Raw genomic sequence first — 25,971 nt, 5'->3', positions numbered from 1 at the left:
CAGAGGAAATTGGGATATTTTCCAGTAACATGGTTGGATAAAGACCTACCCAAAGTAGGACTTTATCTATATATATGAATCCCTTTATCAAATGAATCTCAAGGTAAGGTCAGGTTCAATTTGCTTAAACAACTTCTTCTGAATGAGCAAATGTAGAGGCATGCTTGAATGAAATGAAGGGCTATTGCTTTTTGTTCAGATGAACAACCTTGACCTTCTTTCAAGGTCACATGGATTAAATGTTTTAGCGTTTGAGTACTTTGTTCTGAATCACCAAGAGACCTAAGATTATGCTATTTATCCAGTAGCATAGTTGTATAAAGATCTACCAAGGTTTTTCAATTAAATGCGCTTATTTCTAATGAACTTAATTAAGTCATAGCATTCTTGGATGAATGGCGATCATTTTTTATAGTAACATACTGGGGAAAAAGGACATTCAAATTTGTTTTAATGTATGACATTGACTCTCCTTGAAGGTCACATCAGCTAAATGTGTAAAAACATTTGAATAACTTCCAATGAATTACCAAGAGTCACGTTATTTTACTACAGTATATAGGTAGTAGCATGCTAGCTGAGATGAAGGATATCTGGTTTGTTCAAATAAATGAACTTCATCCTTTTTCAAGGTCACGTGAGTTTCATAAGTCAAAAACGTCAAAATGAAAAGGTGAAGAATGATAGAATAAACCTACAAAGACGTACTTACCAACTTTTGAAATTTAAATGGGGGAGATTCTGCATGCTCAAAATCAAAACTTGAATCAAATGTGTATGCCTAAAAGACAAAATAACCCTTTAAATGACAGATTTTGAGTTCCCTGCTCTTCCAGATGCAAATCATTTTGCATCGACCAACTTTGAAGTTCAAAGCTGCAAGATAAATAACAGGGGAGTGGTACTGGCCCATTGGGCCTCTTATAGGTATTGTTCGTCTCTTGATTATATATATATGTTACTTGGTAAATGTCATAAAATAAAAAATAAATAAAAAATAAAAAAAATTGTAATTTGTAGAACTTCCAAGCGTCCCTGTCATTACGATGTTTCCAGTCACGGGTATTGAAGGGGAGTTAAGTATCATCAACGCTACGTCATCTGGTGGTTACCCTGTACCAACTCTGACGTGGACAAGAAGTGGCGTTGTCGTTTACGACACGTCTACAACTGTTGGGAGCACCACGTACAATAACTATTTTTTCGTGACGTCCTTGTCTGACATTGGAGTGCCATACACAGCTACTGTGTCTAACGCCTACGGGAATTTCTCCACAAGTAACGCCTTGACCGACGTTTATGGTTAGTAAACTCAGCTTATTTAAATGTTATTGTAAAAATGATGAATTCGTAAACAGATCTGGTTTTAATTGTAATACTTTGGTTAAGTTCATTTGGTAATTAATAATCTATTTATTACATTTTTTCCACTGAAATTATCAGAAGGATAAAAACAAATATCTTAACTGCAGTGAAGATTTAGGAAATGTTATATCTTCACATATAGATTTATATTGGCCAATCAAATAGTATTATATATTTACTGCGGCAAATTTTCTGTTTAACAATACATTGTAACAGGAAATTTTTGTCCAGTCAGTTTTTTCGCTCTTCAACAGTAAAATCCATTTTTACCAAATGTTAGATTTGACCTTCACATTTAATAACTATGTATATCATGTTGTTAAACAAAAGTTTGCCGTAATGATTAATTCACCCTCATTACAGACGGCGAAAAAAGTCGAAAATTAAACTGCAGCAAAAAAATTCCGATATATAGTATGCAGATGAAGCGATGGTAGAATAAGTGGTTGATTTTGTACATCTTTGGTATATATTTGAAAAAAAAGATCATTCTATAAATAGAATCTGGTCAAAGGGGTATTCAAACCCTAAACCTGTGCTAAAGGTTGAAAATAAGCTGTCTAAACAACTTAGCCTGTTTGTAAAATGTAATATCTTAATGTCGAAATGTATAGAAACAATCATTTGAAAATAATTTAGTGACACAATGTTGTGATTGTATCCCTGACATGTCTATTTTCCTTGTTTTATTGGCAAATGCATAATGGATGTTGATTTATGCAAGAATTCATCATCTGACCTTCAACCACCAAGTTTTTTGAGTCCACCTGTTGTTTTTGTATCAAATATGGCATTGCGTGTCAACACTCTATTTTATGTTTTATTTTCCAGTCCCAGCAAGTCCTCCTGGCATAGAGGGCGCCAGTGTTGCTTATGAAGGCACACCTATCACACACCGATGTTCCTCGGCTAGAGCGAGGCCAGCGCCTGCACTTTCATGGTTCCTTGGAGACGCAGACCTGACGTCACAGGCGACACAGACTTCAGTTAACCACCCAGACCTCCTCACTGTGCGCACGGCGTCAAATCTCACATTTACACCAACTCAGAGTGACATAGGGAAGGTGCTTACATGTGTTCTGCATCAGCCAGATGGGCGTGATTCTGATCTGTCTGTAGTATTGCCCCTGAATGTTTACCGTGAGTATTAAATCTTATACATTTCTTTGCTTATATATAGTCTTTGATGGGTGATTCTTGTACCAGGAGCTTACGCAGTCCAAGTTTCCTCTGGCCCTGACACTAGACTTAGACATTTTGATAGATAGATGTAAATATATCTGTCACAATGTCTATTGGTCCAGTGTCAAGTTACACATGGCTGCTTTGTAATGTTTAAGCAAAGGGTTTTACCAATTTTCCTGCCTTTAACTTTGCCATGACATATTCCAGGAGTTGAGAGATCGTAAGTGAGTGCAATGCCTGGAGTATCGAGGATGTGTATGAAATTGATTCAGGCAAAGAAAACAAGATAATATTCAGAATTTAAGAAAGTATCCTGATCCTATCTATCGCGTTGTCAATAGTTACCATATATATATTTACAATTGCACTGCAAGTTCCTCTATGATCGTTACCAAAAGAAATTGCTTTAATTTAAGCATTGAACTGCTTTCAGTTGGCATTCATAGGCAATATGAATGCCAACTGGACAAAGGCAAATTCAATAAAGCGTGCTAGCCACCCAGGGAGGGTCAGTGGTATTCAACGCAACAATTATGACATCATAATAATGATGAAGTCAACAATCGGTCTATGACATTCATAACCTATATGAATGCCAACTGAATTTGGTAGGGTTATACAGTGGCAATGCCATACAATGGTAAATATAGGGCTATGAGTGCAGTTGGATCAGCGCCATTATATAGCTTCTCGTGATCCTCCTGCATCGAATAACATGAGACATCCGCTAAAAGCAAATATTTTAATGACATTAGGCTGTTTCAGTAATTTCTTTTGCACTGAAGACGCTAACATTTCAATAATTAGGGAATATCTGGATTTATGTCAAAAGTAAGTAAAATATTGAAATATAAATATAAGGATTGAGCGGCATTTTTTCAATGATCAGTATGAACACAGGGAGTTTCATGGAATATGTATGTAACCAATTTGCGTTCATACAAGCATGAAATTGAAAAAGTGCTGTTCGATCCTGATCTTATATATTAGGGATGTCAAACCAGATGAATTTAGTAACCGGTTACTCAAAAAATCTTCCGATCAAGTAACCATTTAACTGGCTAAACATGTCAATCCTTATATCTATACATATATATATATTTGTATAAATAAAAAATTCACACATTTTATGATAATTTATAGTCGTGAGATACAGAAGCTTCTTTAATTTTTATTCATACAATATAGCATGTTTCCTACCATTAATTTTGCGGCGTCCATCATCCGTTGTCCATCCGTCAATTTTTTCTTTTGAACGACTTCTTCTGAAGAACTGTAGAACCTAGGGTCTATGCTATTTGGCCAGTAAGTACCTGGGATGGAGTGCTATGAAGTTTCCTCATTAAAATGACCTTGACCTTATTTCAAGGTCACAGGGGTCAAATATGTTAAAAATTTCAAACAACAATATCCTAAGAAGTATTTGGTCTAGTGTCATATGATACTTGGGTATGTTATGTAGACCAGCAGTGCAAATATTTTTTTCAATGACAGTAATGAGGTCAAAGGTCAACTTTAAATGTTAGTCGGGGGTCAAATGTCAACTTTGGTTAAAAGCTTTAACAATCTTCTTCTCATGTTCCATAAGGCCAAGGATCATGACATTTGGCCAGTAGGTACCTGGGATAGAGTGCTATAAAGTTTCCACATTAAAATGACATTGACCATATTTCAAGGTCACAGGGGTCAAATATGTTAAAATTCAAACAGCAATATCCTAAGAACCATTTGAACTAGAGCCATGATACTTGGATATGTCATGTAGACCAGCAGTGCAAGTCTAAATTACAGAAATGAGGTCAAAGGTCAACTTTAAGTGCTAGTCAGGGGTCAAATGTGAACTTTGTTTAAAATCTTTAACAATCTTCTCAAGATGCACAAGACCCAGGGTCATGATATTTGGCCAGTAGGTACCTGGGATGAAGTGCTACAACGTTTCCTTATTAAAATGACCTTGACTTAATTTCAAAGTCACAGGGGTCAAAGATGTTAAAATCTTCAAACAACAATATCCAAAGAAACATGTGGACTAGAGTCATGATACTAGGGTATGTTATGTAGACCAGCTGTGGGAATTGTTTTCTTTGTTACAGTAATGAGGTTAAAGGTAAACTTATGTGCAAGTTGGGAGTCAAAGGTCAATGTGTGTTAAAAACTTCAAAATTAAAATTTTAAGTTTCAAACAATAATTTCTTCAGAACCGTATAGAGATGTTAAAATGTCTTGTGTTCTAGTTACCAAATTTGGTCTTAAGTTACCTATATGTCATTTATTTTCATGTAACAAAAGAAACAGGTGAGCGATACAGCCCCTCTGGGCCTCTTGTTGGTAACTTAATTCACCTTAAAAGAAAGAAAAAATGGAAAATGGAACTCTCCTTCACTATGGTAGGTGATGCAGTGGTACCCTTTACCTTAAGGCAATGTTGATATCGCCTACATTTATTAGCGATCACATTCAAATTTCTCATTGTAATTTACTTGCAGTTAAGCCCAGGGTTACCATGGAGCCCGCTACCACTGATGTAGAAATCGGTACCAACAAGATCTTGAGGTGTGTTGTCCAGTCCGTATTGGATCCGACAGTTTTGTGGTTCATTGATGACTCTGCTATTTCTTTCTCTGATGACAACTATGTAATGTCCGGAGAATATCTGACCATTCTTGACTTCGCAACTACGGACAATGGTGCTTACTCTTGTATAGGCCAAAACGAGGCTGGATTGTCCAGTCAAAGTGACCAATTGACTTTGACTGCCTATGGTATGTATATTTTATTAGACCACAGGAACTTGAAATTAACCCTTTCACCACTGTAGAGCATAATGGACTCATCCAGATCAATGCAAGGAAGAGTTTACTGAAGTTACGTCTGGGTGAAAGGGTTAAAGATGTTAATTAGAGGGGAAATTTCAGTCTATTTTTCATGCTGTTGAGACTGAAAAGAGTTCTTTTATAAAAACGTGAAAAATACATACAAGTTGTATTTAGTTGGTCTACAAGGTATCTCCACATGTGCAGCTGGTTTAGGGACAAAAAAGGCCTGTTGTATCCCTATGGAAAAACCAATATTGTTGCAACAAGTTTGATAATTTGTACATTGTTTGTGTAGAAAGTAAAACTTTGATATTACAAATTTCCAAACTGATGAATCTTATTGAAAATATTGTTCTGTTCTTTCCTATTTTGTTATAAACAAATGTTTTTACATGCACAATAATACAAAAACCACTGCTTTGAAACAGGCATTTGATGCTGTAATGATCGTGTATGTCGTATCATGATGCTAATTTTACCGTTATTTACATTTACAAAATATCTCATTTTATTTTCAGCATCTCCTGGTTCACCTTCCATAGTTATGACACCATCGTCCGTTCCAAGCGAAAATGACACTGTTGTTCTCACCTGTAACACAGAAAATGGTGTGCCCTCTCCAAACATCACATGGTCTAAGAATGGAGTTAGACTATACAACGGCATCACAACCTCAGTCACCACGACCTCTGTGTCCAGTACCTTGACATTTGTGGTAAATTACGTCAACGATACGGGGGCTGTCTATAGGTGTACTACAGCCAACAGCTTCGGTACCCGCTTCACTACGGCTACAATACCACTTATATATGGTATGACACTTATATAATACGGTGTATTGTTCTTTAATTTTTCCACATTGTGCAATGTGTCCTGCATACATGTATATATACACACTTGTATTATATATACACTTGTATTATATATACACACTTGTATTATATATACACACTTGTATTATATATATACACTTGTATAAATAGATTTAGATACTCTGTATTTATATATATATATATCAATACTTGCTTATTGATCTAATTTACATACAACTGTGTTAGTTTTTAGAAAATATATGTCAAATGTGATGAATAAAATTATAAAAAATGTTCTACGATTGATATCGCCTGTTCAAAAATTTCCATCACCTATTCAATGACTTATATTACCTGTACACTGATTTATATCACCTGTTCATGGATTTATATCATCTACCCCGGATTTTTATCACCTATGCAATGATCTATATTACCTGTTCAATGATTTATATCACCTGTTCACTTAATTATATCACCTGTTCACTTAACTATATTACCTATACACTGATTTATATCACCTGTTCAATGATTTATATCCCCTGTTCACTTAATTATACCGACTGTTCAAAGATTTATATCACCTGTTCAATGATTTATATCACCTGTTCAAATCACCTGTTAGCTGTTTTCTATCTGCTATCTTTTCAACTTATATATTCCTCATACATATATACTATACAGGTGAAATGGTGTATACCGTATCTATTTTGTTCACATGTAACCATTCTGTAAATTGTTCAGAGATAACCATGAACAGATCTGCTCAGCTTTACTGATTACTTTTATTTTTACACTGTATGATCCCTTTACACAAGCATATGTCGAGTGAATCAAGAGAACCAACATTATAATGCGTGTTAAAAGGACCTCAATTGAACCAATGTTACATTTTGAAAAAAAAATCAAAAAAATCTGATATTATAAATACCTTTTTCCATACCCTACCTGTTTCCCCAAATTGAAGTGCTATACATGGCTGTAAAAGTGAATTATCACAACATATAGTGTATTTCTTTTTATATTAATAAACATGGTGTATTTCTATATATAAATATGATATATATCCTATTTTAATACCTGTGTATATCTTATGGGATACTTACTAAAAGTGCATTGCCTCGCATCCCTGTAACTACAACTGACGCTGCTGACGTAACTTTGAATTTATCAGAGCTGCTTATAGATGTAACAATGTTAACCTGCGATAAAGTTATATTTCATATATAACATTACCGAATATAATATGTATTTTTTTGAAAATAAATAATAAACACATGTGCAAACAACAACAACAACAACAACAACAACAAACATGCAAAAGAACGATAGCAACGACAACATACACTGTAATATTCTTAATTATTTCACCACTGTGGACCATAATGGACTCATCCAGATCGATGCATGGTAGAGTTGACTTAGGTTACATAAGCGTTAAAGGGTTAATTATTCTGATTATAAAAAAAAATAAAAAACGTATTTCTCAGGTCTTGTTAATTATAGTTTAGGGTTAATATTTGTTTAATTTTTGTTTCATATCGTTAAGATTTAAGAGTTGATTTTCCCAAATCGAGGCTTGGTGGTTCGATAAGCTGTCGTTTAAACTTGTTTTATTCTCAGTAAACAATGTTTATCATTATATTGAAAAAAGCATTTACCTGGTATGCAAACATTTTTGAAAAAAAAATGTTATTATTTTGAAAAGCATACAAGACCTAATTAACACAGATATATATTTTCATATCATTCATGTTGATTTCATTACCATGACATCCATACCTAAACATCATTTTAGCGTTTGTTTTAAATGGGTGCGTTGCATATCTAACCAATACTGCAAGTGAAGTTGTTGATTCTTAATCTGATAAATAAAATGTATAATGTTATAAAATATAATCATTAATTAATGCTGACATCACAAAAGTTAAATGTATATTTTTTTCTATTAAATATTTCCATTACGCAGTGAAAAATGTAAAATTCTTTCATATTTTTTTTATTTTTTTTAAAAGATGATAAAAATATATTGTACTTTAATATGAAAACTATATTTGTGTTATATAGAGGTTGATCCTCCTTTTATCAATTATGGACTTTTGTTGAGGTGAATATGTGGTTTTATAGACCTGAGAAAGTTATATTAACAGAGAAACAAGTTGGCTGATAAAATACATAATTTTTTCTGACATTTAAAGCAACCATTACTTTGACAAAGATATTTCAGTGAGTTTTTCAATCTTTATATGTTTCAGTTCCGCCAACTGTCGACGGGATTACGATCCAGGGGAGTAATATTCTCTATGAAAGTCAGACGAGCCATTTCTACTGTGAAAATTCTAGGTCATTCCCAGCAGCCTCTATAAGCTGGGTCCTTAATGGGGAAACCCTTACCGGGCAGTCTTCAGAATCGACGAACGCCGATGGAACTTTCAAAGTATCGTCGAACCTCACCCATCAAGCTCGATACTCCGATTCTGGCAGTATGAATCTGGTCTGCAGAGTGTCCCATTCCGCCACAGCGTCTTCAGCAGATAAAATGATGCTGCTAATAGGATACTGTAAGTATTGATGTGGCAAAGAATTAACTATAGTGTGCAAATTGTTCTATTATTTTATATTTTGAATAAATTTTATTTGTGAGTGAATGAAATTGTGTTAAAAAATGTATCAACTCTTTTTATTTTTAAAATGTATCAACTCTTTTTATTTTTATTTTCTTTTTTGTGGGTCCTTAATATTTCATGTTTATTTTTGGATTTTTTGATAAGTTCTGTTTGTTCAATTGAATTTAATTGTGAATTTGAACAACTTAAACAATGGTCTTTTAAATATTGAGTTATGCTAATTTATTGTCAAAAAACAGTCCTTCCTTTCTTTCAGGTACTTTTTAGTCATATGAGCAACTTCTCCTAATTGTTATGGCACAGCTTCCACTGGCCTTTCACACCTTTTCTGTATTTGTCATCTTAGTTACAATGGCCTAAAAGATTTTGACTAAATTTATTCAGGACTGAAACTCTTATGTTTTACAAAATGAGGGTGTGGCTCCCTGGCAGTACCGTAACGGTATACATTTAGAGATGGCTTAAAAGATTTTGACTTAATTTGTTCAGGACTAAAACTCTTATGTTTTACAAAATGAGGGTGTGGCTCCCTGGCTGTAAAGAGATGAATCCTACACATTCGCTGTAGTGAAGATTATTTATCCTAATTTTAGAGCATCCTTTGGTCGATGAAATTTACCATTATATTTATAAACAAATGTTAAAAATTGTACTTTCGTAGTGGCTGACACCTTGGGCCATAATTGCTTAAACTATCTTTGTAAATATGTGAGGGATATACCTGATCAATGATAGTCCCCTAGCTATAGCCCAGCCCTGACTACAGTTACATCCACAACAATATTAAGGGGAGGTTACTCTATGTATAAAAGAACTGCAGTTGAATTGCCTCGTGTTTTGCTAGTAATGGGACAGAGATCCTTAAAAAAAATATTTATTTTAATTATCATATTGCAGCCATACCGAGAGTTTCCATAACGATTCCGTCCGTAACCGTGGAGAAGGGGACATCTCTGACGCTCCACTGCGTGATCGTATCGGAGCTTGGACAGGCTGTAGCCTGGTACAGATCAAACACAGGACAGACCCTGACACCGCCCGGACGTTATAACTTTAACGGACCCAACGTTACCATAATGGCGGTGGAAGTCAGCGACGAAGGGGGGTACTACTGTACAGCTAGTAACACTGCAGGAATTTCTAACAATAGCAATTCTGTGATGGTCACTGTGTATGGTAAGTGTTCATTATTCTTAGTGTTCTGTTCAATTTGATTTGAAAGTCTTGAGATTGTTAATGAAATACAAGCTTGGACAGAAGCAATATTTGCCTTAAATACTGTAAAAGTATGGAACTGGTTTGCCTTTTGTCAGCATTAATTGTGGACGGAAAACTCAAAATTAATTAGACTTTGAGTGCTTTGAAAGCAGTTAAGGCATCTGACATTCTGCTACCACTAACCCTCCACTTTTAGACCTAGTTGGGGCAGTTGCCAGGTACTGGCCATAGGTCAGTGTTTTTTCTCTGGGAACTGGCTTTCTTCCACCACCAAAACCTGACACATCCTTAATTGATCATAGCTGTTAATAGGATGTAAAACACAAACAAACCAAAAACCAAACAGCTTTTAAAGTGATCGTCCAGAATGACAGGACCAGTAAAATTTGTTTAATTCCTTCAAAAATTATTTAAGACAGTGGTCCCAACAAAATGATAAAAACAGAATTTTGGGGTTAACTTGAATCAGATTTAATGTCTGTTTATCTGTCTTTATCTTCGTTCTTTCTCTTTCTCCCTGGTTGTCTGTCTGTTAGGGGGTGGGGGGAGGGGGTGGGGGTGATCAAGCTCTGTAAGAATAATGGGTATTATGGAATTATGACAAATACATTGAATAAACCTCTGTCACACCCCCACACCCCATCCCCCTTAAGTAAGCTGGGCATTTTACAATAATTGCTTTGTCAGTGCACCCGTTCATGTGTGCCTTCATACATCTGTATAAAACAGCTAGTTATGTACCAGATTTCATCAGTCAAGGTCAAGGGTCAAAGGTCATGATCAAAGATCACACTTTACCACTTTTGAAATAAGAAGCTTGTGTACAAGAATTAATCAGTCGAGGTCAAGGGTCAAAGGTCATGGTCAAAGATCACACTTTACCACTTCTGAAACAAAAAGCTTGTGTACAAGAATTAATCAGTCGAGGTCAAGCTTTAAGGGTCAAAGGTCACGGTCAAAGATCACACTTTACCACTTTTGAAATAAAAAGCTTGTGTACAAAGATATGTCACGACACCCCTCAATAAATTACACCATGATACGGTTATATGAGTTCTACAACTGGATAGATTTTGTTGGTCATCGGTCAAGGTTGAAACTGATTCAAGTGATAACAGTATCATACACTGTGAAATGAACATTAGGAATTTAAAAGTTCAAGATTACTTACTGTTACTAAAATTAGATCAAAGGGAGGGGGGGGGGTACGGTCAGGCACATCGAGGGAAACTTGCTGACCCGTCATTAAAACCATGTGATGATGATGAGTTATGAAATTATTCGAAACATTAAATCTCAGTTTTAATTTGTGTTTTAGCTTACCCTGTAAAACCAGTGATCACCGGCCTTGGGAACGCTGTACCAGAGAATACCGAATTGACCATAAACTGTACCGCGGCAGATGGCTACCCTCTGCCGACAATCATGTGGTTTCGTGACGGAAACCTCATTCTGACTGCTTCGTCTGGACTACACAGTTCGTACTCGTTCATAGCCGATTTTAGTGTCCGCGAGTCGGAGTACACCTGTAGTGCCACTAATTCTTACGGAAGTGAGATGTCTGACGCCACCACAATACCAGACGTTTACGGTAAAGTCTATAAATTATTCAAAATCGGCTCACTCTGCTAAGATACCTCTTTCTGCTTAAGCTTATATATACTGCAGTACGAATTATAATCCATGTCTATTTAGTGCTTAAGATTAAGTCAAGGCTTGTGTCTACTGTATGCTGGAACATTTTCGCTGTAGTTTAATTTTCGCCCTTTTTTGCCTTCTTTGATGCATAGGGCAGATGTATCATTACAGCAAATATAACTAAAAAACACATAATTCACATAGTAATAAGTGAAGGGCGAAATCAACACTGGGCAGAAATTGATTTCGTATGCGAAGGGAGAAAGTTTGACAGGGCGAAAAATTCCTGATATACAGTATATATTTATTCAAACCTGTTCAATTATTGTAGCCATTTTCATGAAGAGACCATCTACTTTTCATGTTCATGTTTGTAGTAATTTCATTGTGAACTGATCCTGTATTAAAAGACCACCTGTATTAAGAGACCACCTGTATTAAGAGACCACCTGTATTAAGAGACCAACTTTTGGGACTTTCAGAAAGTGACCTCTTGATACAGGTTTAGCTGTATTTTGTTTGAAACAGTTGAACGTTATTATGTTAAAATCTTTCAAATTGATCAAATCAAGAAAACAAAATGTTTTTATCTAAGACATTAGAGAGAAAAAATTGTAGAAAAAAAAAATCTGCCATTTATCGCTATGTTTCAAACCTTGAATCTTTCAGATTCCCTATACCCAATTTTTTATGCATGTGAAACCACATATTGTTACATATAATATTCTTATATTTTTTTCCATTTATTAATTAACATTACTTTAATACAACTCTAAAATTCAATTTTAAATTTGATTTATTCTAAATTAATTTTTTAAATGAAAATTGAATAAATATACTTTAGAATTTGTTGAAGTTCCAATTTTTACGGAATTTAGTTAATTAGATAATAATGTTTAAAAACTGTTAGGTATTTATTTTGGTCCTATAGTTTGACTGAGAATCATGAGAATTTTCTTTCAGATGAATTGAATACTATACCCATATATGGCATTCAATATATTGTAGTTCAATTCATGATAGAGTTTAACCCTTTCACCACTGTAGACCATCATGGACTCATCCAGATCAATGTACGGTAGAGTCTACTAAAGTTACCTAGGGGTGAAAGGGTTAACTGTTACCCTATACCTCCTGCAACACTTCACTATCCACGCTTTGCATGATTGTTCTGCTTTGTCCTTGCATTAGTCATAGTTCTATATAATTTAAAAAATATTGGAGCAAGAAAAAACATGTATGCAGTTATCAGTCTGAAATGATTGTGTATCTATGGCATTGCTAATGAACGAGCTTTAACCCTTTCACCCCTATGTAACTTTAATGACCTCTACCATAAATTGATTTTGATGAGTCCATTATGGTCTACAGTGTTGAGAGGGTTTTGGAAATTAATAATTCCAACATAGAGATGAACACTGGTGTAAAAAAACATGTTAATCTTTCAACCTGAGATACAGCCTTTTATCTCACTCACCCCTGAAATTTCATAATGAACTATTCGGACCTTTGATTTGGACAAGTTCAAATGTGTCTTCAGGGGTGAATGAGTTAATGCAAATGCTTTGATAACATTTATGTGTAAAATTCCAACTTTTAAGTAACAAAGAGAGAAAGAAAGTGATATATTTTAATTTCTTTTATTAATTATCTAATAATTCCTGGATATGTTTCACTCAATTTATTGCCAAACCCAATTATATTGCCAAAATTAATTTTAAAAAGAAGGTGATCTATTTTTGTTTTTCTTTTGACAGCTAGAGATAATGAAATTATCAGAGACGTCACAAAAAGATACAATATACATGCTTGATCTGATGTGAAAAGAGAAATGTACTTATGAAGTGATAAAAGTGAAAGCTTGTTACACTGCCAATATTTGTACAGAGAAATTTTGGCATTTATATAAAGGGGTTTGGCAATAAATTGAGTGAAACATATAAAGTAATTCTTAGATAATTAATACAATAAAACCTTGTTATACTGCAATCATTTGTCCAGAAAAATGTATATGTTATAAAGGGGTTTGGCGATAAATTGAGGGAATTGTATAAAGGAATTTTTAAGAAAACAAGAAAAAGGGTCACATTGAAATGCGTTGGCTGATAAGTGAACAATTAAGGTTGCAAATGAAACAAGGTCATAGTATATTAAGGTTTTACTGTAAACATGAACATCCCCATTTTTGGGTGCACATTCTAAACGGTGTTTCTGTATTTATCTTAAAAACAAATTTGAATCTTGCGGAAACTGTATTGTTAACCTATCCATAAACAAACCAGTATTCTGTACTGTTAGAGTTAAAGGACCTAATGAATCGTAAATGATCTTAAACTGCTCTGCCGAAGAAATAGTGTATCAGACTGGATTCACGCCTGCATGTGTACATTTCATATCACAACAGCTATTCTCCTTTAATTTAAAACCTATTGAAAGTTATTAAGTGTAGTCTTTTGTTATTAGCTATATATAACACTTAGATTTTGTGCCAGTATTATTTTCACGTATTTGCGACCTGAAGAATGTACCGCACAAATTTGTTTGTCTATGCATGCACTAAAAGATTGCATTTGTATAAATGTGTAGTACATATTTACACTGTATTCACTGTCACATAGTCTGCACTTATATCTGCATACTAACCTTCGTAACATGCCATTATTTACAGTGCCTCATACTGGAATACAGCTTACTGGACCTGCGGCCGTTTACGAAACCAAAATGTCAGTTTTTCTTTGTACTGTCGCTCGCGTTTCGCCAGTTCCGACGTTCAGATGGCTGATTGGAACGACAGTGATATCATCATCAAACGTAACGGAACTTGGAGACAATTTGCAGATATCTTCGTACTTTTCACATGTTTTTGAAGCCAGTGATTTGGGCAAGAATATTACAAGCATTGTGACACAAGTGGAAACCAGCACAGCTGTGTCAAAGTCTCTCTCCGTGACTTTGCATCGTAAGTACATTTTATACTCTCATTATACAGTTCCATACATTAGTAACAACTTGGGGGTGGAGACCCAACGTCCCTGCAAGGAAGTCAGTTCCATAGTGGTGGTAGGGATCCTGGGGTGGATACCTTAATGGTACTCAACAGTGCTCATCGGGGAAAGCAGAGCAAATGAAAACAGAAATGATGAGCAACAACACCACTGAATCGGGTACAAATGTAATGTTTGATTTACATCCCAAGTGCTGACATGTTTAGGCCAAAGGGAGGCCGTCTTATGAGCCAAAGGGAGGCCGTCTCTGAAGACGGACTCTCATTAGCCGAAACACGTCAGCACTTAGGATGTAAATCAAACATTACATTTTACACCAGATCCAGTGGTGTTGTTGCTCATTTCATTTTTCATTAGTTGCATACATTGTTTATCTGGTCTGTAGGACAAATATGGGCTTAACCCTTTCACCCCTATGTAACGTTAGTAAACTCTAGATATACTACTGTGCATTGATCTGGATGAGTCTATTATGGTCTACAGTGGTGAAAGGGTAAAGGATCCCTGTCCCACTGCACTGTGGTTTTACCTATACACAGTAACCTCCCCTTTATTTCCTTTTGAAAATATTGTAAGCAGAGTTGGACCAAGACAATTCTGTTGATACAGGCAGTTGCACTCGGTTAGAGCAATATAATTATATCAATCTAAATGCTAGGGCTCCAATCCTGGTCTATAGCTAGCCTCGCTGATTTTTTCTTCACCCCTAAACTCTTTCGTTGATTTTATTTTTCTAGGTCAATTTTAATATTTCTCATACAATTAAGTTCCGCAAGGTATGGTTTGTTGAAGAAATGATTTATCAAATCTATAGTCATGCAGAAAAAACCAGTTTCCAACACTTCCTTAGTTCTTGACAGTGATACAGCAGGGATCCCTAACATGATGTTTGTTGTTCATCCTTCATAATATTATGGTGTCTTGGTGAAACATTTTTAAGAAACTTAAAATAAATGGCTGTGTATACTATTATATTGTTTTTAGTACATTGTGCAGTATCACAAATAAAATTTAAACCCAAGTTTATGACAATTGGAGTCTTTCACACCTGTTAGGTGGAGATAGTGAGATCACATCCTGAAGGGGAAGTCCCATAGTTACAAATACGGGGTTTGCAAAGTGTTTGGCAAATTGTAAATCTTTCCTGAGGGTTGAGATTCTTGTAAAATTAATAATCTTTCCTGAGGGTTGAGATTCCTGGCAAATTAATAATCTTTCCTGAGGGTTGAGATTCCTGGCAAATTAATAATCATTCCTGAGGGTTGAGATTCCTGGCAAATAATAATCTTTCCTGAGGGATGAGATTTCTGGCAAATAATAATCTTTCCTGAGGGATGAGATTTCTGGCAAATAATAATCTTTCCTGAGGGTTGAGATTCTGGCAAATTGTTAATCTTTCCCCGAGGGCTTTGATTTCTGGCAAATTAATAATCTCATATGTCATATCCTCAAGGTAGGGGATGATTATTTTCTATCATCATTCCACTTCTTATCTAAAGATTCATTCTCGATTTCAGGGCAATTAAAAATATGTGTGCAATAATTCTGATGTTAATGAGGTGGTGTAACTTGCCAACGACAATATTGTCATATTCAGTGAACAGTTTGACAGGCTTTTGATTGTGATGTCATAATGTGACATGGTCCTTTGATTTGGACATCCTACTTACGTTGAATACATGCTTCTCTTACCCTGGACAGGTGTATCCAGACTTTTACCGGTGTGAGACATGACCTTGTCTCACCCTTGGGTTGAGACAGGGGGATTTCCCTATCCAAAACAATGGTTTGACGTCATGTCAACAATACAATGACGTCACTTCAGCTCTGAATTTATCCTGTAGCGTTAACATTACATAATGTATATAGGATACACAATGGGAGAACAGGGTGAAAAAAAAGAATCATATCCCACTCGTGATTGAGAGAGGGAAATTTCAACCCTCAGGGAAAGATTCTTAAGTTGCCAAAAACTCGGCAATTAAGCTTCATGTTTGGCATTGGCAACTTAAGAATCATCCCCCTTGTTTTGAGATTCCCTATCTCACCCCAAGGAGGTGAGAGGTTCAATGAACCCTATAAGTGTGTTCTGACAATGAAACACGTCTATATAACTTGCACTTGTAGAGGTGGGATCAGAATAAAAGGATCTTTCCCTTCTATGGGGGTTAGACAGATATCTCAAACATGTCATTCTAATCAATATATAGTTAAACCTTTATGTAATAATCAGTGATTTTCCTGGCCAGTTTAGGAAATAGCCACCTGGTTGAAATTGGGAATTTTTTGTGCGATGCAATTCAAGTGCCAAGTTAAGTAAGTCTAGTTTGTATAGTAAATACGTGTAGAACCAGATCATTTTCCGATCTCTTCTTTTTGCTCTCATGAAAAAAATACAAATGACTTAGGAATTATTCAGTCTTTCGGGGGAAAATACAAAACATATACCGTTGGGAATGGTGCCTAATTTTGGCCACAAATATATAGGTATGAAAATCACTGATAGCTAGCACTCTTAACTCAATCACCCCTACAGTATTAAAATGGACTTGACAAGCCTTTGATTTGGTAAGGTTCATTTGTGACTTTATGGGTGGATGTGTTAAAACAAAAAGCTGAAATTATCATTACTTAAACTAAATAACTTTCTGCTTACAGTGCTTCCGAAGATATTGAACATCGCTGATAATCGAGACGTGGAATTGTTTACGATCACGACAGTCATATGTGAAGTTTCGTCCTCTGATCCGAGTTATAGTGTTGCTTGGTACAAGGGAGGTATACTCATCGACGTGGATACAAGCAACGGAAAGTTTTCTACATCAAGCAACCTGCTGACAATTACATCCTTTCAGGTGGAGGATTCTGGCCTGTACACATGCAGTGCCTCACACCAGGGGGGCAGTTCGGGGATTGGTCAGCCAACAAACTTAACAGGCTTTGGTGAGTCTTTTCATGCGCCCGTCAAATTTGGCAAGAGTATTATGGTATGGCGTTGTCTGGCCGGCCGGCCGGCTTAAACTTTTATTAGTCCGGCAATCTCCTCCTACATTTTTTGACGGATTTCTTTGAAACTNCTTGGAAACTTGGTATACATTATAATCACGATATGAAGTTGTGTCTCCCTGTTCATTTCAGTATTTGATTTTTTGTCCGGAGATCTCCTCCTACATTTTTTGATGGATTTCTTTGAAACTTAGTAGGCTAAATAATCATGATGTGTTGTTGTGTTTTCTTTAGAAGAATTTTGATTCAACAATTTTTGCAAAAGTTATTGCCCTTTGTTTATTTCAGTATTTGGTTTTTGTCCGTCAATCTCCTCCTACATTTTGCAACGGATCTCTTTGACACTTGGTATACATTATAATCATGATATGAAGTTGTGTCGCCCTTAAAAGAATTTTGATTCAACAATTTTTGCAAAAGTTATTGCCCTTTGTTCATTTCAGTTTTTGAGTTTTTGTCCGGAGATTTTCTCCTACATATTTTATAGCTTGTCAGCTAACCACTCTTAGAATGATGCAGATCTTATTTCAATGTAAGAAAGTATATAACACTATATGACATTCGACGGGCGTATATTGTTGCGCCGCGCGGTACTCTTGTTTATCATGATCCTAGGTGTTTTTCAAATATTATAAAATCCAAAAGTTTGACTGGATGCTTACATCATGATATTTTATGATGTAAATATGTTTATCAATTATGGACTTTTTTTGAGGTGAATATTGTGGTAGTATGGACCCAAGAAAGTGTTATTAACCGAGATAAATAAGTAACTTAACAATAAACAACTTTTTATGATGTAAATAGATATGTTTATTGCTATGTGTACCTATAATGAGATAGAGAACGTTTTGATGGTACATTTAATATAGAATAGTTCATTATGAAATTTCGGGGGTGAATGAATTAAAGATGTTATTATTTCACTATTTCCGTTTACTGTACTGTTAGTAATTATTTTAGGGGATTTTATTTTAAATTTCCAGGATATCCGATCCAGCCTGTCATTACTACAAGTCATCCTGCTATGATTTTGATTGAAGGAGAAACATTGTTCTTGAATGCAAGCACTAATAGAGGTGTACCAGTTCCCACCCTTATCTGGAAACGATCCCGACCTGGCTCAGCCAACGAGGTTCTAGATTCCTCCTATACATCCACGATGGACGGTTCAAACACGTTCGTCTTCAATAACTATTCCGCCGTCATTCATTTCCGTGACAACGGTTCAGTCTATATATGCGAAGCAGAAAATCAGCATCTCAAAGTCGTGAATTCCATCCAGCTAAGAGATGTTTATGGTAAGAATTGCATTAATACCATTTTCAGTTATATATTATAAGACCATACTTTAAGGGACACATTTCAATATGTATGTATCACTGCGATGTCAGGTAAAACTGACCAGACCGTTAAATAAGTTTTCGGCAATTATCGTGTGAATGTGTCGAAAGACCAATGTATTGACATCATATATTAAAAGTCTGATCTAAATTTAATTTATTACTGGTGAATAACGAATAGAAAGAAGAGGAGTTATAAACTCCTGAAGCCCAGTTTTCATAAAGTAATACTTCTGTTTTACCTTAGTTGTCACCATTTTTTGTCCTCCAAGGTCAAGGCTGTCGTCTGAACCCGATGTTTCTGTGACTTTCACATGAAGAAAGTTTGTGTGACAGTCGACAAACGCTCCTGCGGGAATTTCTTGAATAGAAAATTACTATGAATAGCAATTATTTTTATTGTGCCTGTATATATAGGCTGAAATATTATCACTTTATTCCTAAGTGAAATTCTGACATTTTCCCTAGCTCCTATAAGTTAATCGGGTAAAGAAAAAAACGAAAAATTCAAGACAAATTTCTTTTGAGTGTGTGTTTTAAAGAGCCACATGTAGCAGAACAAATGTTCATTTCCTAACTTTCTGTTAAGATCCCAAGAATTCTTCTTTCTTGAGGATAAAAAGAAGAAAAGAGGTTATAGAGGCTTAAATACACTGTCAATTTTTCCAACCTTCAAGAAGATCTCGATGCCGATTCTCAAGGAAAAACCGGAAGTAATAAAAGATATAAACTGTTCTGATGGAGATGTCAAGATGTGTAATATGATTCCGCAGTTAATGTCAACAAAGTGAGAATGTTCAATGACTGACTATCGCTGCAATGTATATATGTACAGACAAGAATGTTCAATTTGAATGGTTGGTGTCGGAGAGGTGTGCTGTTTTAACGTAACTTGTATACTGTAAACAAAGTTGTATTTAAGATTGCCGTTCCACTGCCAAAAACAATCTTTATGCATCGAAAAAAAACAAAAACTGCAAGACTATAATTTTCATAGATATTTCTAGGAATTTATCCATATATCTTCTGCAACTTAAATAAAAAAAATAAAGGTAAAGAAAAAATAATTGGAAAACCCACAACATTGTATTGAGTGTTTAATTGCAACACACCTTGACCACAATTTGAACACTGGAGCTCCAATCACGGTAATGTTGCTCCAACGAACTCAGCTACCAGGTCATTGGTGGTGGACCCAGACATTCCACAGTTATATTTAAAATTAAGGGGAGGCTACTGCATGTAAGAAACTACGTTTGAATTTTTTGATTTGCATGCAGTGGGGCAGGGATCATTAAAGCAATCGTATTTTTGCGCATGAACAATAAGATTTGCCCTATGTTAAAAGCAGAATCTATAACATAATACAGAAACTTACCTATCTATTTAGTGTTTATGAGATCTTAATAAGCACCTTTGTCAGTGCACAAACCACTAAAATATGAATACCACTAAAATGATATATTTACAGTAATTTTGCTCCAAAAATCCGCTATTGTTTCCATAACTATTACTATTGTACTATGTGTTTTCAGTCCAGGTCCCATGTAACTGTATTGATCTGGAAATAAGCCCATGCCTGGAAATAAGCCCATGCCTGGTAATAAGCCCATGCCTGGAAATAAGCCCATGCCTGGTAATAAGCTCACCCAAACCTACTGAAATTCAGTATAAATACCAACAAAACCTGTCTCATTGTCCTGTAATAAGCCCGCCCCCTTACTTTGAGTTCAAATGTGTTTACCCCTGGGTTTATTGCAGGATTAGTTTGATATTAAATCAATTAAAAGATTAATCATAAAAATCTGTGATAATATGTCATATTAATGTAAAAGATTAAATTTGTCTTCGCCATCGCATAGTTATGTATAGTCAATGGTTATTCATATATATGCCTATAGCGTTGTTAGGGATGTGTTGTGTTAGTCAGAGTGATGTCCCTTCAGATTACTCTTCTATATATTGTATCAGTCAGAGTGGTGTCCCTTGAGATTACTCTTCTATATATTTTATCAGTCAGAGTGGTGTCCCTTGAGATTACCCTTCTATATATTGTATCAGTCAGAGTGATGTCCCTTGAGATTACTCTTCTATATATTGTATCATTGTATTCCATGTGGTTTTGGGATGAAGTCGTGTTGAGAAGATTGTCTTGGCGTTTGTCAACTGAATACTGGCGCTCCTTAAATTTACAAACAAGGCGAACAAGAGAATTTGTCCGGAGTTCATACAATATTCGTTGATTACTGTTTATTGTGATAACTATCATGTTGATGAATATTTTTAAGTGTACATACAAACAGTCGTTACCATTTTAAAAAAATGTTACATATTGTCCATTTCAATTCATTGTTTATTCAGCGTATATGCTCATCATTTTTTTTTTTCATTTTTCATTTGCATGTTCACTGTTTCATTATGTTTCGCTTTAATTGTTGATTGAAAGAGTTTGTTTTAAGTTCAGTTGGTGAAGGGAATTTCTAATCCGTCAGACTTTTTTTCAAGTTCTGCTACAGATGCTACTAATCAACTGGATTGCCCAAACAATTTAAAACCTTTTATTTTAGTTATTAAACATTTATGGTTTTGCTGCGTGGTCTATTTAGCTTCATGTGTAAACTCAATTGATTCAAAATTTTGGCATTATTTATATTCATATTAATTGATAGAAATACTCCAAAAATTATTCGTGCATAAATTGACACAAACACTGCAATGAATACTGCAAATAAAAAGATCATAAAAATCCCAACATCTGACATGTTCCTGTTCAATCTGATAAAGTCATATATACAATAGCATAACTATTTCCTTATTTCCCTCCCTTTAGGAATTTATCACCAATTTTTATTAAAGTATCTTTAAGTTTACTAATTTAATTAACAACTTTTTAGTTAAGATTTTATGTTTTGGTGGAAGATGGTTTTCAATTGATTTGTAGAATTGTTTTAGAATGGGTTATTTGTGATTGAATATAGTGATACGCATTGATCATGAAAAGCGAAGTTCAAGGGGAGTGATGAATACATTGTATTTTAATTTTGAATCATCTGGCATTCATAGCAGATATGGTGTCTTTCTGAAGTCTTAACTCATTCACCCCTGAAGACACATTTTGAACTCTTCCAATCAAAGGTTGGAATAGTTCAGTATGAAATTTCAGGGGTGAACGAGTTAAATAAGAAACTGAAATAAATCATTGTAAACATGTCATGTATATTTCCTGATTAACGAGGCACTCAGAAGAACCAATCACAATATTGCTATAGTTATAAATCTAAAATGTTTTGTCTTATTTGTTCATCTCATTCACCCCTAAAAATTTCATAATGAATTTTTCCAACCTTTGATTTGGATGAGTTCAAATGTGTTTTTAGGGGGAAATGAGTTAATTGTTTTACATCACATGATATTCAAGGATATTTTATAAAAATGTTTTAACAACAGTTCTAGTCTGTTAAGGAAAGTGTTTTTTTATCATTGTTACAGAATTATTTTCATAACATTTATGCATTCATTATTTTTTGGAAAAGTTGGACAGTTGAACTGGTTTAAGTATTACCGTGTGTTTTTTTTTTATCTTTGTCCCTAGTGACCCCCGTTCCAACATTGTCGGCCTCAGTTGTCAATTGGGATCAAGTGAATTCTGTAGCAACTGTCTACGAAGACAAAATGTACACATTCAATGGTTCTATACCACGGTTCAATCCGAAGACTGCTGTCATACGGTGGTTCGTTGACAACGTAGAAAAGACTCCAAACTATGTCAATCAAAAGGTCACTGCGACAGGAGAACACAAATATACTTCCTCAATCAATGTCCTGATGCCATCAAGTTTGGACGGTAAAAATGTCACGTTTATGGTCGTACATCCGGAGACAACTTCCAGAAATGTTTCAATTACCATAGACGTATTGCGTAAGTATTTAACAACACACACTTTAAATATACCCATTTTTTTTGTGGCAGGCTATTTCTCCTCCGGAGCATCAATTAGTTCCTGATACTCTAGGTTCATTAACCCTTTCATCACTGTAGACCATAATGGACAAGAATCCTTAATTCATTCACCCCTGAAATTTCATAATGAACTATCCCAACCTTTTAATTGGAAGAGTTCAAATGTGTCTTCAGGGATGAATGAGTTAAAATACTTTGTTCTACTTCCAGATAAGCCTCGGGTTTCTGTACAATCAGCATCTGGTCTGGTAGTTAAAGACACCGATTTTTCGGTGACGTGTGAAGTTGTTTCGACTCTGAGCTACAACGTCGAGTGGAAGATTCAAGGAAATGATACTAAACTTGAAAACACGTTGAAGTACAGGATTACAGGAGGTCAAGGACAGACGCTGATGATCCTTAGTGCCGATTACACAGACAAAGTAACTTACGCCTGTTCCGCCACCAACAGCGCAGGAACCTCAGATATGCCAGCAACTTTTTTCCTGGTTGTGTACAGTAAGTCTTGTATTCACTTTACAATCCTCAACTTCAAAATTCAATGCGTTTGGCTCGAGGTATATATTCTCTCTACCCGTAAAACATGTTATGATGTGATCGTAGGCTCTATATGTTTGTTTGTTTGGGTATTTTTAAACATTTTCTTCAGGTTCGTAAGTGTGGATTGTGAAAAGATTTATGTAGCACAACCAAAAAGTGTTTATATGTGACGTTTCGATGACTAGTACGGTATGTACTCTGTCACCTTCATCAGACAAATGACCAGTGAAGCATAATACTCAAAGGTGTAAAATGTGTACGAGTTGTCCACAAATTGATGTCGTTTCGGCTATGCTGTAAGCTTGTGTACAATTTAGCTGTTATCTATGAACAGAAATGACTCAATTCAGCTATAATGCTTTGTTTAATACTTGGTAATAGATGTGCATTACATATAAATACTTTTTGGTTGTGCTACATGAATCTCTTCAAAGTCGTTTGTTTGGGGTTCAACCTCTTGGCAACAGCCCAGTGAGGGTCATATGGGGAAAATTTTACGAAACTCTGCTTACCGTTAATTTCTTTGATACAATGATTGCCTTTGTGTCATAGACCTGATTCAGGTGCATGCAGTTCTTAACAATAGGTCAATTCCCCTCCAAACTCACTGTGATGTAAAAAAAACAAATCACTCTTTGGTCATCAGTGAACGACATTCTTTCCCTTTTATTTCATCTGTTGAACTTATAATTGTTTTGATTTCTCCTGACATTTTGTGTCATTATACCCCCCACAACGAAGTCAATGGAATCAGTAACCTGTCTGTCTACCGTCGGTCCGTCCATATGTCCGTCTGTCTCCATATTAACTAACAGGCAGATTTTATTGAAACTTCACTTGAATGATCAGTATATAATTTAGTTGTGCACCCGCATTATATTTTCGGATTTCAACACTTTTTCAGGGAGTTATTGTCCTTTATGTGAAATAATTTACCAGGAAAACTTGCTCTACCAGCTTTAATTTTGTATATCTTAGAAAGGTGACCCCAAGGTCAAGGTCACTAAATGATGTATAAACAACCAGCATCTGTATTAGCTACCCTCTGCCTTAATTTTCATTTCACGACTTTGAATACAGATTTTTTTCCTTGTGTGATGACGCTGTGGTAATTCTATGTTTACAGAGGGAGTTGGACAGCCAGCCTTGGGCGGATTAAACCGGAATGTGATAGATGGCGAAACAGTCACCGTACATTGTAACTCGTCTGGTGGCGACCCTCCGGCATCGATTGCATGGGAAAAAAATGGAGTGGCTCTGACAGCACCAAACCCAACATTCGGGAATTCCGATAACAACCCTGTTTCTAGCATGTTAATGATAGTCGTGAACTTCGCAACCGACAAGAATGCAGTTTACAAGTGCACAGCGTCTAATGCTTACAGCAGTCTAAGCGTCGAAAGCCGTTTCAGCGACGTATACAGTAGGTTTAAGAGTACTTCATATATTAACTCATTCACCCCTGAAAATTGATAATGAACTATTCCAACCTTTGAATTGGAAGAGTTCAAATGTGTCTTCAGGGATGAACAAGTTATTCTAAAATGTCAACAATGCAAAGACTTGACTTTTCATTGGTTAATAACCTAGCTGGTATATTTTGAAAAATTATGGTTGTTCATATCATTTTCCCCAAGACCATGCACATGCAATGCTCTTCCAAAAGCCTTTCCAATATTGCAAATAGAAAGTGGTCTGTTGTTTGGCAGGAATCTATAACTGTACACTTCTATCCATTTCTATGCTGCAGAACATTTCTAATCAGCATCTGATTATATATAGATATAAAGCAATACTGTGGAAATATAACCTGTGATTTGAAGATGTTAAAAAAAAAATCTTTAGGCTCAAAGTAGCTTCTGTTTATTCATTTTTTATCCGATTTTCTAACTTTCTATTAATTGACCATAAAACACTCACAAAAACTGTTTATTTAATTACTTTTCAGTATTTTCAAACACCATATCTCTCACAAACCTGGGCATAGTGACTGCCTTGACCCAATACACAGTGGGATGTCAGACGTCAGGAATGTATTTGGAGCCTCGACCTGTCTGGATGTTAAATAACGTCATACAGTCCAATGGTATTTACAATTATACTTGGATTCTAATCAAACTGTGATCATACAATTATATTCTGTATCCTTAAGTTGGGTCAGGTGACCAACTTTATTTTAAGAGTTATGGCCCTTTGAGACATATATCATGTACTTAAAAAATGTCACCTACAATAATTCAATTTGGTTTGTAATGTTTTTTAGCCCACCATCATCGGTGGTTGGCTATTCAACTTCATTCTTCGTGTGTGATCCGTCTTCTGTCCATCATTCGATCATTTCGCCCGTTCTTAAACAGTTCTTGTTAGCGCTATACTATTCAGAAAGTATAAAAGGGATTTTTTCTGAAATTTCACATGAAGGTTCCAAATGGTTTTTTGTTATGCATATCAAATT

General features: G+C 35.3%; 1 protein-coding gene across 7 annotated transcripts in view; it reads left to right on the top strand.

Moving 5' to 3' along the window:
- Positions 1 to 25,971, top strand: part of LOC110461054 (hemicentin-1-like) — a 100,720-nt gene that overhangs the window by 34,682 nt on the left and 40,067 nt on the right. For 6 of the 7 annotated variants that reach the window (XM_021514327.1, XM_021514328.1, XM_021514326.1 and 3 more), the window contains 14 exons: positions 1,021 to 1,302; positions 2,197 to 2,505; positions 5,037 to 5,312; positions 5,885 to 6,178; positions 8,434 to 8,739; positions 9,703 to 9,981; positions 11,342 to 11,614; positions 14,330 to 14,620; positions 17,325 to 17,609; positions 18,659 to 18,973; positions 22,608 to 22,934; positions 23,187 to 23,474; positions 24,643 to 24,939; positions 25,465 to 25,602. In XM_021514327.1, coding sequence (XP_021370002.1) covers positions 1,021 to 1,302; positions 2,197 to 2,505; positions 5,037 to 5,312; positions 5,885 to 6,178; positions 8,434 to 8,739; positions 9,703 to 9,981; positions 11,342 to 11,614; positions 14,330 to 14,620; positions 17,325 to 17,609; positions 18,659 to 18,973; positions 22,608 to 22,934; positions 23,187 to 23,474; positions 24,643 to 24,939; positions 25,465 to 25,602 — 3,960 coding nt within the window. The remainder of the gene's footprint in view (positions 1 to 1,020; positions 1,303 to 2,196; positions 2,506 to 5,036; positions 5,313 to 5,884; positions 6,179 to 8,433; positions 8,740 to 9,702; positions 9,982 to 11,341; positions 11,615 to 14,329; positions 14,621 to 17,324; positions 17,610 to 18,658; positions 18,974 to 22,607; positions 22,935 to 23,186; positions 23,475 to 24,642; positions 24,940 to 25,464; positions 25,603 to 25,971) is intronic. The other variant, XM_021514332.1, reaches the window with a different exon arrangement.

This window comes from Mizuhopecten yessoensis, unplaced genomic scaffold (assembly GCF_002113885.1).
Source record: "Mizuhopecten yessoensis strain PY_sf001 unplaced genomic scaffold, ASM211388v2 scaffold10553, whole genome shotgun sequence".
In the NCBI taxonomy this organism is placed as follows: Eukaryota; Metazoa; Mollusca; class Bivalvia; order Pectinida; family Pectinidae; genus Mizuhopecten; species Mizuhopecten yessoensis.
This window is presented reverse-complemented; position numbering and strand designations above follow the sequence as displayed.